The sequence below is a fragment of the Aspergillus caelatus genome (genome assembly GCF_009193585.1).
Source record: "Aspergillus caelatus strain CBS 763.97 unplaced genomic scaffold BDV27scaffold_9, whole genome shotgun sequence".
Lineage (NCBI taxonomy): Eukaryota > Fungi > Ascomycota > Eurotiomycetes > Eurotiales > Aspergillaceae > Aspergillus > Aspergillus caelatus.
The window spans coordinates 181,598-197,219 of NW_022475272.1; the positions used below are offsets into that span (position 1 = coordinate 181,598).

Below are 15,622 nucleotides of genomic sequence, written 5' to 3' on the forward strand. Positions count from 1 at the left end.
ACAACCGACATTGCTAAGGTCCCATTCATTTTCCCAGCAGACTTCGATCTTCTTGGAAATGATAAACCACCGGAACTCGGATACTATGTCTGCCGTCCTCCATCAATCAACGTCCACTCAACCATGTCAAAAACCCTGTAGCCACAACAGCAAATCGCCAAGAAGACATACCCCATGCCCACGATCGGCCTGAAAACTTCACTTACACCACACAAACTCTTTCGCGAGGGCAAGTTTGCCGGACTCCGCCTGAAAGGCAATCTACGGACATGATCCACCTCTCGTATAATGATGGAAAGGTCGGATGCACGCTGATAAACAGCAAAGTCTAGAACACACCGACCCGACCGATGAGGTGAGACCAAGTAGACTAAGCGAACAGGCCCAGGAGCACATTCCAGAATACGGATCAGGGTCATATGATATATAGAACAAATGCAAACCACGGTCAAGTCCCGATATGAGAGTTTCCTGGACCGGCCCGGCGATGATGTTAGATGATATGGAAGCCGGTGGCGTTTGTCTATTGATGCATAGCTGACTTGGTTTATGCATTACTATGCTTGAGTGCCTGATGTAGGACGCTGGACAGGGTTGTACGTAACTAGATTAATGCACCTACGGAGTGATTGCTTCTTACGGGGCCTAGGAGGGTTACGAGTGATAGTTGAACCTCGTAGAAGCCCGATTGATACGGTCGCCTAATGGATTTCTAAAGGATATCGAGGGAGGTCGCTTCGTCGTGAAGGACGGGAGAAAGGCCCATTATAATGTTCAAGGTAAGAGATTCTTCATGGAACTTTCGATGAAACGGCAACTGAGCCGATCGTTGGGGCACGGTATTGACCCCCATGCCGTTGATAGGGTGATTTGGAGTAGAATAAGAATTTTATACGAGGCATAAATATACGGAGGACTCTCCTCCTAAGCTCTCTCGAGCAAGAAAATGTTTAGTCACAGGGTTCCAGTTGCGTTTTAACGCCCGAAACATCCCGATTCTGGACGTTATGATCGACCTCTCCAACGATCCACAGTAAAGTGAAACAGATTTTGAACGCACAAAAGAGTCATCAGAGAGCGCCTTCAAAAAATCTTTTTGTGATGACGTCGCACCGGGGTTGTGTGACATGCATCCAGTTGTCCTACTGGTTTTCCAGATCTCATGAGTAGGCCGCTCAATGCCAGTAGGAACTTGGAAAAGGAGATCTGAAAAGCCTTAACTAGCCAATGGGCTTCACGGGATGTACAAGCCTTATGGATTTTCTTCGGGACCGGAAAAAGTGCTGTTGAATGTTCGGTCGGTATAGTTGGCCAATGCCGAGGCTCTTACCTAAACCGTATAGGAAAGTGCGAGCTTCTAAAGTTTGAGATGTGGGTCCGTACCAAGCCTTGGAGGATTTTTTAAAGTGTGGGTAACTCTCAATATGATAACTCTGTAGACCGCCCGTGGGCATCCTTAGAGAGGGAAGACTTCGAAGATACATTGGACCTCAATGGTGCCTGTCTTGAATAGATATGGACGAGGAGGTAGACGATATATCATACTGTAGCGTCACTTCACTCTGCATTGAGTGATCGGAAGCGCCGAAATTGTGTTCGCAGCGGTGAGAATTTTCGGTTTGATTTCCCCGAAGAACACCCGAAGATCCATCGCGACCCCGATCGAATAGCGTGGGATTGTGAGGCCCATGGGGTGGCAACTGACCGAGTCGGGCCGGGGGAAATGCAGCTCAGTATGGAGTTAGGGCAGCGTTTGCCCTGTCTCGGGATGCCGAACTGGAGACGGCGTGGGGGTTGACCTCATTCATTCCGGTGATCTCGGCCGGATTCCGATCACTGAAACTGGATCTGGTATTTGCCTCTGTTCCTGTTCCTGGCCATCATAGGGGACAATATGATGATTTGCGAAGAAAATATTCACCTCGAGCCGTGGAAGAGTTCAACGGAATTCAAGTAGATCTCTGGTTATGTATTGCTTGACTCTTCCATAGGCCAAAGATATCTTGGATGAGTAATGAGGGTTTTTTCCCCGAAGTTTATACACTTTCCCAAAAGGGAATCCTCTTCGACCCACTGGGAGAAGTTCCTGACTTCGTCTTCCCCCAACACTGAACGGAGACAGCGGCCCCCGTGGAGAACGGAGAACGACAAACTTTGACTGCTCAAGTGATGCGGTTTGTGGACTGCTTCGCTGGCCACCGCGTGATTTTCTGCCTTTCTCGTAGTGTTATGACGCAGGATGCACCGGAGTCGTAAGTTGGATTCATCCATGGTCAATCTACTATAATACTTGCCTGTTCCTCTCACCCCGATCCCCTTCTCCTCCCTCTTCTCACTACTCCAATCCACTCCTCTTTCCACCTTTAAACCACTAATATGGAGAACGAGAAGACCTACACCGAGAAGCCCCAACCGGGCCTCTCGTCCCACACAGAGGATGCCGCCTCAAGTTCACAACACATCCGGACCACAGGCAAGACAGGCCTTGTGGTCGGCGGCAAGCACGCCCAATCCTTATCAGACAGCTCCTCCCTATCATCAAATGAACAAAACATCACAACCTTTGACTTCGACCTCCCCCTGACCGCCACACAAGCCACCGTCCACGATGGAAAGGAGCGTATCCTCATCGACTTCGTCGACGGCGACAAGGAGAACCCCTTCAACTGGGACCCTCGTTACAAAGCCTTCATCTCACTGCTCCTCTGTCTCATGACCCTCTTCATCGGTCTCGCAACAACCGCCTACAGCTCCGGTATCGACCGCATGACAAAAGACCTCGGCGTGTCCACCATCCTAGGCCAACTGGGTCTCTTCACCTTCAACTTCACCTGTGCCCTGGCTCCCCTCTTCCTCGCTCCCTTCTGTGAGCTCGCCGGCCGCCGCGTCATCTACGTCGGCGCCTACATCTGCTTCGGCCTAATGTTCATCGGCCTCGCCCTGGGCAAGAACATCGCCACCATCCTTGTCTGCCGCGCCCTGCTCGGCCTCTTCGGCTGCGTCGGCACCATCCTCGTCGGCGGCACCTTCGGCGACATGTACCGCCCTGAAGAACGCGCCATCCCGATGGCCAGCTTCTCCTACATCGCCATCCTTGGCACCGTCGGCGCTCCCATCTACGCCGGCTTCATCGACCAAGCCCTCGGCTGGCGCTGGGTCGAAGGCATCCAGGGCCTAGCCAACATCCCCCTCGCTATCGTCTGTTTCTTCTGCCTCCGCGAAACCCGCGGCAGCGTCGCACTCGGCAAACGCGCGGACCTCATCCGCAAGCAAACCGGCGACGACCGCTACGTCGCTGCCACCGACCTCGAAGCCCCGGATATCAAAACCATGCTGTACAACTCCTCCATCAAGGCCGGCAAAATGCTCATCACCGAACCCGTCGTCTTCGCCTTCGGTCTCTGGATCGCCTTCGCCTGGTTCCTCACCTTCCTCTTCCTCTCCGTCATCCCCATCACCTTCCAGGAGAAAAAGGGCTGGGGCGAAGGTGTCTCCGGCCTCCCCTACATCTCCCTCTGTCTGGGGACCACCATCGGGTTCGCCCTAAACTTCCTCCAAATTAGGAAGTATAACTCCATCGTCGCCCAGAATGGTGTCGCCGCCCCGGAAGCCCGACTCTACGGTGCGCTTTTCGGTGCTGTCTGGCTCCCCGTCGGTCTCTTTATCTACAGTTTCACCCAATACGCTTTCTTACATTGGATTGGTCCCTTCATTGCCCTTGTGCTTATTACAATCGGTATCTTCTTTATCTTTGAGTCCTGTTACTCTTTTACCTCCGATTGCTATGGCGAGTCCTCTTCGTCTGCCATTGCCGGTCAGGGTTTCATGAGAAATACCTTGGGTGCTGTGTCGCCGCTTTTCGCGTCCCAGTTTTTCCATAACGTGGGCAGTCAGTATGCGGGCCTGATTCTGGCTTTGGTTGCTACATTTTTGACGTTTATTCCCTATATTTTGTTTTGGTGGGGGCCTGCCCTGAGGAAGAGGTCGAGGTTGGCTTCGACCAATACTGGGTTTTAAGAAAAAAAAAAAAAAAAATGGTGAGCTGTGCTCGCTATTGAGGATTGGGGGTGTTAGCTTGTTGTGGATGATTTATGTAGATATGTTGATGTGATTGTAGATACATCATTGGATATGATTATGATTGTACAATAATAGTCATCTTACTTGGGAACAAGTATAAATTCTGGATGATTGGGTGTTTATTTCTTTGTAGAATTTGTCTAAATTGTAGTCTGACTTGTACTTCTTGGGCTTACCCCGTATGTATGCTACGATGCTTGCGGCATTATACGGATCATTCAACGGAGAACCGGTGAGCATTTACGGTATAGAGAGAGAGAGAGAGAGGGTTTATGTATCAAAATGGAAGTTCAGAGGCTGATCATGTAAGACAAGGATAGAAGTTATCCAACAGTCACCCGCTCATCAAAAAGCAAAACCAGATAATACCGAACACTACGAGGCATGTACAAAACGAGGGTATAGGGTATATAACTGCTTAAGCCACAAAGTCTCTACCGGGCACCCATGGCACCCATGCCAGCTTGCAGAACCAGAACATCACCAACGATGCGGTTCTCTGTGCGAACCATTGCTTGTGCGACCGCTCCAAGAACCCGACTGGCTTCGGTGCCGACCGCTTCCTGCGAGGATGCAGGGGATTCGCTGAGATCCACGCGGTTGTTGCGTCGTCCAACCACGACAATGTTGCCGGCTTTCTGCGGGACCTTACCCATCTCTTCTTTGATAGCGGTAACTGCGACACCCACAGCGTCGGTGTTGTCTTTTTGCGGGCTGATTCGGGTGAAGACGATCCGGGTAGTCAGCTCTTCGGAAAGTGAGTCCTTCATGGCGCTGAAAAAGATAGAATCTGATTCGGATCCCTGAACGGCTGTTGAGACCTGACTGGAAGACTTGTCTTTCTTGGTGCTACTTGGCGAACCCTGCTGCACCTCTGGGGCTGGCGGCGGAGACGGCGCTACATCGATGTGGATAATCGTGGCGGTGACCTGGTCATTCTGGGCAAGTTGCATCACAAAGCGCAGCGCAAATCGATCATCGTCTCCCCCAAAGAAAGGCAACACAATATGGTGAGACCGCGCGGCTGCTGGAGGCGCGCTGTTCCAGACGGAGCTGCGAATACTCATGGCGCTGAACGATCGTTTCGCAAAAAGGCCTTTACGAGTACGACGACTATAGATGCTCCGTTCGATGAGAATCCCGACGCTGGATGGCGATTGGCGCATCACGTTGGATACAAACTCTGTGTATGGGCCATTAGAAAAACGGCTCGCTTCATCGATACCGAGCCCGCTTTGATGCTCGCTCATGGCACCCGTCTCACTCCACGGAATGAGAAGAAGGTCACTGGACTCTTCACGCGCCATGCCCACGACTGTATCTGCATAAGAATGCTCTGGCACCACGGACACGCCAGCCATAATCGACATATCATGCCACTGGCCGAATGCGCGGAAGGTGTTGACCACCGGATCCCACAGCGTATATTCCTCGATCTCGGATACTTTCATGACGCTAGAATCACGATCCGTTAGTTCCATCAACCGAACCCCATGCACCTGGAGCGCAGGAGCGTCTTCGACTTCCGTCGGTGCAGCCTCTTCGGCCGCTGGTTCCGGCGATACTGTTTGGGACCTTCTCTTGTCGGGATGCATCTGGGGGAGAGGAGGCTGAGCAAGACGGCTGGGACCGAGGAGAGCAGCCAGTGTGCAAATGCTTGATAGACCGTCGAGTCGCAAATAAACCAGCAGCCTTCGAACGGTCGTCCCCTGAGCCTGTTGCTTAGCCAGCGTCACGCTGTCGACACGCGCATCGGATTGTATGGGGTTTCCGTTCCAGTCGATCTCACCGCGCCGCCAGCGGTCCACCTTGATCTGGTACCACTTCGGATACAAGACCGTGGTCAACGGGGTTGTGACAAAAGTCGTCACTAGCGCCATGACCACGAACATGGTGAAGGTACGAGTGCTCAGGATATTGGCTTGTAGACCGATATTCTAAATCGCGTTAGCAGACGGTAGGCGAAGGAAGTCCCAAGGAGCAGTGAATACCAAAACAATTAGTTCGACGAGACCCTTACAACTCATCAGCACGCCGATGGATAAGCTTTCTCGCCAGAGGAGGCCGCAAAGTCTGGCTGCGAGTGCGCCACCCACGATCTTGGCAATCAGTGCGATCGCGATCACGGCGACCACGTATCCCCATACAATCCCGGTATCAAGCAGTCCCAGGTTGGTTTGGAGACCAGACAGGGTGAAATACAGAGGCAGGAAAAGGGCAGCGACCAGGTCTTCGATCTTCTCCGTTAGTTTGATGGCGAACCCACCCTCGTGAGGACAGAGAAGACCAATGAGGAATCCACCAAAGATCGCGTGGACTCCAATCACCTGAGTGAAGAAAGAGGAGGCTAAAGCGATTAGAAGGGTGACCGCTACCACCGATTGACTAGGGCCTTTCTGGAGGCTCCCCGTCTTCTTGAGGAAATGTAAGAATAACGGTCGGAAGAGAAGAAACAAAAACAGAACATATCCGACACAAACCAGCAGAACCCAAAGAGCAGTGAGACCGGATCCTGCATTCACCAGGGCGACACAGAGGGCCAGAAGAATCCAGCCAACCACGTCGTTGCCGACACCCGCCGACAGCACGATCACACCAACATTTGTGCCCAGCAGTTTTAACTCCGTTAGGATTCGACATAGAACCGGGAATGCCTGGGATGATTAGTGAACGCGACCTCGGGAAGGACAGCTGTAACTTACGGTGATCGCCATGGCGATACCAATAAAGAGCAGAAAGGTACCGAAATTGATCTTGACGGTACCGGGCTCATCGCTGAAGGTATTGTACAGACCATACGAGATGGCGCATCCAAAGCCGAACGGCAGGATCATTCCGGCCGCCGACACGCTGGCCGCCACACGCCAGTTGCTGAACAGAAAGCGGAGGTCGGTTTCTAGGCCGACAAGGAACAAAAACAAGATGAGACCGAGGTTTGCCACAAGGTTCAAATTGGGAATCGAAGCATCCGGAAAAATGGCTTCTGTAAAGCCCGGGATGCGACCCATGACTGAGGGACCCAAGATGACACCGCCAATAACCTCAGCAATGACACGAGGCTGGCGAATTTTGGACAGCGGCCAGTGCAGCGCCCGGCACAAGATGATGATAATGCTGGCCTAATGATGGGTTGGAATCGCAGTACAGGATTAAGGCTTTTAGAGTCGCCTCACCTGGATGATGAATATGACAATGGGGTTCTTTTTGTCATATTGAGACGGATTCCCACCTTCCAAGATGCCGCCTTGAGGGGCTATGCGAGTCGTATTATCGGCCATGGTGGAGTGTGATGGCACAGGACTGCCAGCAGTTGATCCCTCTCGCGACCGGCTTGACGACGACAACAACAATCAATTTGCAGGAGACAGTTAGGGACAATCGAGTCAAGGTTGTTTATGAAAAGACTGGAAGAAATGGGAGGGAAGAAGCGTCGCGACAAACAAAGAAAAGAGGCCGGGAAATAATAAGCGTGACTGATTACTGATAAGGTAAAAGCGATGCCAAGAATATCACCCACGTGGGTCTTCGAAATCCGGGGGGAATTTCTATGTACTAGTCAGATGATGGTCAATACTGACTTACTACGAATTACCTGTCCAAAATAATCCCGCCTGCAATCATCCAACTACACGATTGATTGACACCCGAAGGATGAACGAGAGAAAGAAACACCTCATCAGCAGCCAACAGTAAAGCACAGACGACGAGACAAGACGACGGGCATGTCATGAGTCTGGACCCCAAACCGTTTTCGGGGAAAAATCGTCGGAGCGGGAGGCGGGGGCTTTCTCGTCCAATCACTTCCCTTCATGAACCGGGACCCAATCAATCGTTATGGCTCAAGCCATTGCGTGCCTCAGGCGGGCTGGGGCTACCTTGGTTACTGCGTAGTGGAAAGTCAAGTCGGAGGTCAGGACAGGACGAAGGATCCACTATGGCGCTCAGATCAAAGAGACTCAAACACGAAACCGTCCAAATATACTTTTCTAACTCGAGATCATGCGCCCTTCACAAGGGTTGGCAAAACTCCTCATATGTCATCCAAGAGATGACAGTTCATATGCTGTGCGTGGACTCATGTTAACAAATAATAAAACGAAGAAGAAGAAGAAGAAGAAGAATAATAATAATAATAATAATAATAAATCCTAAAGGGACTTTCGAGCGCCATGCAAAAGCGGTGTAGAGCAACATCCACGTCATGAGTAAAGATTCATGGGTGCAGGAACATCGACGCCGATGGTATTATCCCTCAAGTCGCTCGCTAAGATACCGAATTCTCCAATGCTCTCTTTTCCTCCTCCGTCTTTTCTTCTCCTCTTCTTCTCTCCTTCATTTTTCCTTCCTTTTTTCTGGTTTGATTCGTGTGTATTTTGACCCCCTATTGGCGAACATGATGTTATACATGCTCTACATTCATCCGCAAACTCACATTCGTGCTGAAAAACTCCATAAAATTCTCATTAATGTCCCATGCAAGGTCTTGAAAACAAGATAATTTGAATGACTGGTGGCATATTATGCGCTAATATTCGCCTTGCTTCATCACTACTTGGGTCGTACGCAGCTCGCTATAGAGCGGAGGAGGTGTGAGAGGCTGCGATCTTGGTAATGAAGTAACCTGAACTGGCAGCCGGAGAGATATGTATGGACTCAACAGACTAATATGTGGTGTGTGATAGGATATGCTCAGATCCAGCGCATATGTCCGCGATATCAGGCAGGAGTGGAAGGTGGGCACAAATGCTTTCGTTGAGGGGAGGGTGACTGGGACAATGATCGCAGCTGTGAAGTATGTGCCCCTATCCTCTGTGGCAGAGGTACTAGCAAATGGTTCGGTCGGAGTCAAGTCCACCGGAGCGCTCTGGCCCGACATTCGGACAGCGGAATGCTTCGTCCACTTCGTTGATGAAACGCATAGTGACGATAGGGAGACTGTCGTTGTGTAGTGATGTCTTCCGAGGGAGTCGACGTAAGAGGGACTTGGAAAGTCGGCCCACGGAGTGATCGTATAAAACGTAGAGACATTGAGCTTACTGCACAAGGAAACCAGCTTTGGGGGTGGCTCATCTCCAATCGGGTCAAATCGCAGATGAACAGTAGCCGTAGTACAGATATTTGACGAGGGTTGAGAACCAGGTGGACAAAGTTGAAGGGGACTTGGCTGGGATGCTGTAGCCATAATGGAGCCTCGCTTTGTTCTTGTAATACCTGTTTTAATGTCGTTCACGTTTTGCATGCAATAATCATCCCTGAAGCTGTTGACCACCAAAGGTGGCTCTTCTTCTACGGCCGGAATGATTCGCACTTTTTTCGCCACCACCCTCAATGTTTCCCTGGCATTTTTGTTGCCTAATGGCCTTCTCGTTAGGGAGGTTCGAATCCTATAAGAGATCCGGCATAGTTCGGATGACATATCTTCAAGCAAAGAGCGGCCGTCACTGGCAAGCATGGGATCTCCTAGGCTCGGGGGTAGCAAAGTGTGAGCACGTCCGACGTGGATATTGCATTTGGTGTGATTACACGTAACAGAAGGAAGTCGCTCCGGGACAACGAAGATGAAGGGAAACCTGTATATTCGTCCAGGAACGAGCGTACGCGACGTAGGATATTCGGCATTCCCGATGGGTTGGTGAAGCTCAAGAAAGGTGTGACAGACCTTTGCTTGACTCGGAAGTGCTATTACTTGTGATTGTTGTGTTTCCGAAAATCCTGCAACTCCTTCGTTAACATCGTGAGCTTAGGGATGGTCTCCGGTTTGTTAAGACTGAAGGTAATGAACAAGCAAGATGAAAAGAGAAGAAAAAGCAGCAACAAAATGAAAAAAAAAAAAAAAAAAAGAGAAAAAGATGAAAAGAATTGAAAGAAGAAGGAAAGGAATATTATGTACGAGAGAAGCAGAGAAATGTTACCTTCGAATATAATATCCAACTCATCAACGATTGTCTCGCAGCCAACACCAATGAAGACACCCCCTTCAATTATATCCCCAGTTGTATAGGAATTCGGGCAGTGCTCCGTTTCCCCGGCGAGCTCGATATGCACATCTGGACGAGAGTCCCACCCCAGGGACCGCAACGTAGAGGTAGCGCGCGTCTGTACAGATGGAGTAACCATACTGTGCATTGATATGGCACTAGGAGCAAGGTAATGGGGAGAGGTTTGGATAGGTCAGAGATAAAGGGATCACCGCACAGTCGAGGTTATATGCACGATCGGGGTTTAAAGGGTCACTGAGAGACATTATCGTCGAAGAAATGATGCGATGTTGACACCAAACTTCTAGCCCTGCACGCTCCATGTGAAGGTCGAGGTAGCGATCGATGGATAATGCCATTGACCAAAATATATTGTTCATTTGTGTCCGCGGAGCCAATTACGAGCAGGAATTGACATTCTGATAATATGAACAACACATCCAAGCATCTTAAACAACAGGAAAACTCTTTTTGTTGAATTGATAATCTGTATTAGGCATAATATCTCTAGCGATTGTTACTGCTTCGAGAAGTTCCTGGGAGGATCCATGATGGATAGTCATACATCCCGTTTAGGAAGTTGGGAGGAGTGGGGCGAAGGAGTGGCTGGAACGAGTTCGATAGGGTTCAAGATTCTACAATTTCTCTCCAGAACACCACAGTCATAATCATAAGTCTACTAAACTTTGTAGCAAAAGCCCTCCTTTTCGACTTTCGCATGTACGGTAAAGCGACATCTTTCGTATGCACCCATTTATTGGTATGGACTGTATTTTCAGTTTCGGTGAGATCAGCATAGACAAGTCAAACACATAGAAGCTTACCATAGTTTCAAAGCAGAAGAAAGGCACCGAGTGCCTTAGTTTCTTGATCTCATCACCTTGGATTAAACATTAAGTACTTGTGAGATTGATAGAAGTAGGTTACCGCTCACATGTATCGCGAGGCCCTTAAGAATTATTGATTACTATTGCGTACCGAGACATAAATGTTGTATATGGTATAGCGTGGGGATGATAGTGGATATCTGGAGATGGTTAGTAACCAGTGCTAGTAGCTACAGGTCAGGTTGAAGCCTAAGTGTTTTCTCTTTTTCTCCCCTTTTTTACTTCTCCTTTCTCAATCCTCCACAAGGTTACGAATCATTAAAGGAGGCTACAGGGCTTGGTTCAATACTGTAAAGAAACGTGTAGGCACAAAGTATGTATTCAAGGCTATAAGCCAGTTTCAAAACCAAGATAATTATACATGATCATTAACAAAAGAAAAATGCTTGATTATATACAGGGAAAGGAAAGACAGCGTCACAAGAAGCTTCGTAAAGTCGTAGTGTGTAATCACAGTTGAAGCATCAGCAAAATCGATTATTTTCAGGTCTAGTTGATAGACATGCGAGCGCTAGAAACTTTTAGAACAACATAAGCATGACGTTTAATGCTCTCAAGGATGGTTTGCAGTCGCTGTTGTAAATGCAGAGGTAGCGTCGGAGAGAATATTATGAGGAGGTCTTAGTTGAGGTAAGATTGAGAAATGTTTGTTGCTATCCAGCACGCCTCCAGTGGGGATCAGCTGGTCATTGCTTGCATGGATTGGCCGGATGACGACCACAACAATCGTGTAAAGGTAAAGTTTGTGGCAGGTTTGCGACGTTTGGTCGTGACAGATGGAGTCTTGTAATAGGCATTGGGTTGTCTCAATGATAAGTCATAGCTGCTCTCATTCTTGGAGCTCACACGCATCATTTGCGGCGCCGTATTGGCATTGTCGGACTCGTAGACCTGGCTGGTTGCACGACGCCTGACCATTGCCTTGACAGCCCTTGTGATCTGCTCGCGAATCACAGGGCTGGGAGAGGGTTCATAATCATCCTCAAGGATTTCGTCCTCATCGTCGCTGTCTTCTAACTTGAATGATGCCATGGCCTTTCGCATATCCTCTTGGGCAGCTTCAATTGAACGGCGGAGAAGTCGCTGGTGGCCTAAGCAACGACGCAGGTTGGGGTTCTTGGCTGCTGTTTCTCTTTCAAGCTTGTCACGCGATAACATGGCCATACGACAGGAGATGGGGGAGGCAGATCGACGAGCGATAGGAGGAATGCGGGTGTTTGTGCTTGTGCGAGAGGCATGGCGCACAAAGAAGGCGGAGGGCCTGGTGAAGGTTTCGAGAGACCCAGACATACTGACACGTCGGTATGCACAGTATATACGAGGCTATCTCTGCTTTGTGTCTTTGAGAGTGATGAAGGATGGTATTTCCGTTTTCCCCTGAAGTCCAGGGGTACAACCAGGGGATTTATAGAAGTATGCGACTTGCAAAAAGTCTATGAATGAATAAAGTTTGATATCATACTCGCACTTCACGTCCGCATCCATGGCATCACTGAAGCGTTCCAGGCCATTGCCGCCAATAATTCTCGGCCCCGAGAAATCGCCAACCGAGATAAGGGCTGGATTTGAGCCACGAAACTTAATTCCGAGCTTCCTCAGTTGGCTTGACTTCCCCAGATTGGCTTGGGTTACAGTGCGATGGAGTTTGCCGCTGGGTGTGGCGAACGAACGTTGCTTCTGGTGTCATCGACTTAGCCCTATTGATCCACTCACCGTTAGCACCCATGTTAACCAGTGGATACTTCTATCGTCTTTGACTACATGTAGATCTCTCCATACCCGTGTCAGGTGGCAGCTTCCTGTTGGGGAAATAGACAACCTCGGAGAATCCCCAGCAGTGGGTTTTTTTCGATGTTGGCATTATTCGATCGCATCTTGACTTCTCCCCGATGTCTCTATGGTTATGGGGCCCATTGACTAAATATTCTTGGCTATCCCCTTTTACTGGTCCTTGATAGCGTGGTTTTTCCTTAATCGTTTATGACAATAGGTTTCTGGAGTGACAGAGCGCATTGTCTGAAGGCTTATCACCTTCCCTCCTCGCCAATAGCCCCACCCTGCCACTCAATCTTAGCATGAAGATATTCGACAACTAGCTATGAAAGAACAGGAGTGTCCATATACTGTTCAACCTACAAAACATACAGTTGCTTATCTGTACCAAATATGCGTTGCCATGAACAACGATCATAAAGGGACAACCATTGATCGAAAAGACCAGGACTCTCCAATATAGAATGCATCTAATCAGCCAAGTCACGTGGTGGGGTGCTACGGTGTTATTCGTTATTCTCCTCAAGTTGGTTCGGGTTCTGGACCTTGAACGACCGTGGCATTCTATTGGGACCCGGGAGATCAAAAGATGGATCAGTGGGGCCTTGTGGGTACGGCATTCACTTCCGAATTAAGAATGTCCCATTATCTACAAAAGACGAACCGTTCTCCAAATTTTGAAGAAAATCTTCGCTTATCTAGGGCCTCCGAGGCAAACTGGGTTCACCGTCGACGGCCCGCATCCTGGCTCGTTACCTCCTGCTTATTATAGTCTAGACTACAGATTCATCTTGCAAGCGAGCTTGGCGAGCATGACTCGAGTACGAACTAAATATTATCCATTATATTTTTAAATTAGGTCTAGACCATACGATGGGTATCCCAGTACATTTTTCTCTCCCAAAACCCATTCCTCGAGCGTCATCGCCTGTCTCACCATCACATGCATTACTTTCACGTCATGGTCAGCATTATATCAGAACAAAAAGAAAAGAGCCGACATCACCGCAACGGGGAGAAGTCCTGATAGGACTAGTTGATTAGACGAGGAGTCCTGCTCTGACGACCCCGACGGCGAAGAAGGTTTTGGACCCGTCGAGGTGGCATTTCCTACCCATGCGTTCCAGTTGGTCATATTTTTGACGCAGTCTGACGTGATCGGATGGCCATCAATCTCAGCTAGTAACTCATTATCTCGTGTTAGGGTCACGACGACAGCTCCAGTCTGGTTGTTGATCGGGATGCTGCCGTGGTAAATCCCCTTCCCTCCGTCCGGCGTATCTGTCCAGCTCGCAGCCCGACTTTTGCCGTCGATAGTGACAGAGATGTCAGCGGAGGACTCCAGCAGGGCGGAAAAGAAAACCTTATCCTGGAGCACCTCCTGGGGCTCCATCGTCTGCTGCGCTTGGGTAACGGTATTGCCTGTGGTCTTACCCGACAAACATGCGGACGCGGGGTTAACTCGGTACCAACTGACAAGGCCCTCGTCTTCGATCTTAGCATCCTTGCCTCCGTTCTTGTAAAGGTCGATAACGTATGGCAGGAAGTTCCGCCACCCGTCATGGGGCATGCCATTAGCATAGTCGAAGGGCGCCTGCCCGTAATCGAAGACCGCAAGGCCGCTCTGATGTATCGGACCAATGTAGTGCGACTCGCCATAGTCATTCCAGGTGAGAATTTCCACATAGTCTGGTTCGATCTCGAGAACCTGCTGCCAACGTGTGTACCAGAGGTCATCGCCCTGCCATACCCAATTCTTATGGTACCTAACCAGATTGGTGTAGAACCAAGGCGAGACAGGCATAATGTAGGGTTTCCCCTTGAGAGCGTCCAGATACTCTTTGTCGGCTTCTGTGGTCATTGGGTCGGTACCATTTGGCCAAGCAGTCCAGCTCATCAGGCCGTCGACTTGCTCATAGGAGATGGCTTTCTCTGGGCGCAGCCCGGACCATTCCGGAATAAAGAAGCAGTCTACCTTATCCTTGATGTTCTTCCAATCACCAACAGCTTGGTCCCCCTCGAATGTCGAGACAAGGGGTTTGTTGTCGTCGGTTTTGAAGTAAGCGGGCAGCTTGGTGAAGTCTTTGAGGTACTTTATTACTTGGTCCTGCGGCCAGTGTCCATCTCCCGAGTAGTCCAAGGACAGAAATAATTTAAAGTCCAGTTCATCCGCAGCTGCGAATGCATCGGTCAACATTCGATGAATTGATAGGCCAAAACCTGTGTTGATCGCAAATGCGTCAATGTGTGCCTCCTTGGCCGCCGAAATGTCTTGCTCCCAGTTGGACTTGGTGTAGTTGTCACTATTCCCTAGCTGAATGACATTAGAACCATGGCCTGGGGTTGAGAGGAACAGGAGAAGCATACCATAAAGTGAGCAAATACAGCCTTGGCCTGCACCTGGCAGGCACTGGCCAGCAAAACTACCAGGAAGAAAAGCTGCATTTTCATTTACCTCCTGGATACAAAATGCTGTCAGGAAAGCAGATGCCTGAACTGGAAGGCAATGAAGACATAAGGATGACTTGAAAAGCACGCTCCTACGCCCATCTTTATAACACTCTCTAAATGGTAAATACATTTTGACGGGATATGATCTGTCGCCGATATATCACAAACTAATCACGAAACATCAATAGCGTGCGTGTGGATAGCTGTATACGAATATCAAAGTCTGATGTTTATGAGTATTCACAGAGTGAAATGTGTGATGGAGCGGTCAAGAACCAATATTCCACATGGTCTATTGTATATCAGCTGCAGCGTCGAAAACTATCCGAGCCAAATTCCCTAGAGGAAAGTTTTCTGGGGTCGTTGACGCAGGCGTTTGCGCAGCAGCTCGGTGATCGTCGTCGAAATGGGAGTTCATGTACGCCATGGAATGTGCTACGAAGATCCGGAGGG

General features: G+C 49.5%; 6 protein-coding genes across 6 annotated transcripts; 1 reads left to right on the forward strand and 5 right to left on the reverse strand.

The window, feature by feature from the left end:
* Positions 1-16: 16 nt before the first annotated feature.
* On the reverse strand, positions 17-573 carry BDV27DRAFT_120425 (uncharacterized protein). Its single transcript, XM_032065098.1, has one exon. It carries the CDS (start codon positions 417-419, stop codon positions 84-86), a length of 336 nt encoding a protein of 111 aa, XP_031932818.1. The 5' UTR covers positions 420-573; the 3' UTR covers positions 17-83.
* Positions 574-2,264: 1,691 nt separating this feature from the next.
* BDV27DRAFT_120427 (major facilitator superfamily domain-containing protein) lies at positions 2,265-4,166 on the forward strand. Its single transcript, XM_032065099.1, has one exon. It carries the CDS (start codon positions 2,377-2,379, stop codon positions 4,015-4,017), a length of 1,641 nt encoding a protein of 546 aa, XP_031932819.1. The 5' UTR covers positions 2,265-2,376; the 3' UTR covers positions 4,018-4,166.
* Positions 4,167-4,345: 179 nt separating this feature from the next.
* BDV27DRAFT_120428 (Kha1p) lies at positions 4,346-7,462 on the reverse strand. The gene is made up of 4 exons (XM_032065100.1): positions 7,254-7,462; positions 6,783-7,199; positions 6,072-6,734; positions 4,346-6,017 (listed from the first exon to the last, which is right to left on the reverse strand). Exons 1-4 carry the CDS (start codon positions 7,356-7,358, stop codon positions 4,515-4,517), a joined length of 2,688 nt encoding a protein of 895 aa, XP_031932820.1. The 5' UTR covers positions 7,359-7,462; the 3' UTR covers positions 4,346-4,514.
* A 1,111-nt stretch (positions 7,463-8,573) lies between these two features.
* Positions 8,574-10,197, reverse strand: BDV27DRAFT_172390 (uncharacterized protein; the record flags this gene model as incomplete). Its single annotated transcript, XM_032075861.1, has 2 exons — positions 8,574-9,819; positions 9,993-10,197. 2 exons carry the CDS (start codon positions 10,195-10,197, stop codon positions 8,606-8,608), a joined length of 1,419 nt encoding a protein of 472 aa, XP_031932821.1. The 3' UTR covers positions 8,574-8,605.
* A 1,203-nt stretch (positions 10,198-11,400) lies between these two features.
* BDV27DRAFT_120429 (uncharacterized protein) lies at positions 11,401-12,284 on the reverse strand. The gene has a single exon (XM_032065101.1). It carries the CDS (start codon positions 12,233-12,235, stop codon positions 11,624-11,626), a length of 612 nt encoding a protein of 203 aa, XP_031932822.1. The 5' UTR covers positions 12,236-12,284; the 3' UTR covers positions 11,401-11,623.
* A 1,410-nt stretch (positions 12,285-13,694) lies between these two features.
* Positions 13,695-15,163, reverse strand: BDV27DRAFT_172392 (glycoside hydrolase family 71 protein; the record flags this gene model as incomplete). The annotated part of the gene is made up of 2 exons (XM_032075862.1): positions 13,695-15,032; positions 15,086-15,163. The coding sequence occupies 2 exons, from the start codon at positions 15,161-15,163 to the stop codon at positions 13,695-13,697; spliced, it is 1,416 nt and encodes a 471-aa protein (XP_031932823.1).
* Between the last annotated feature and the right edge of the window lie 459 nt (positions 15,164-15,622).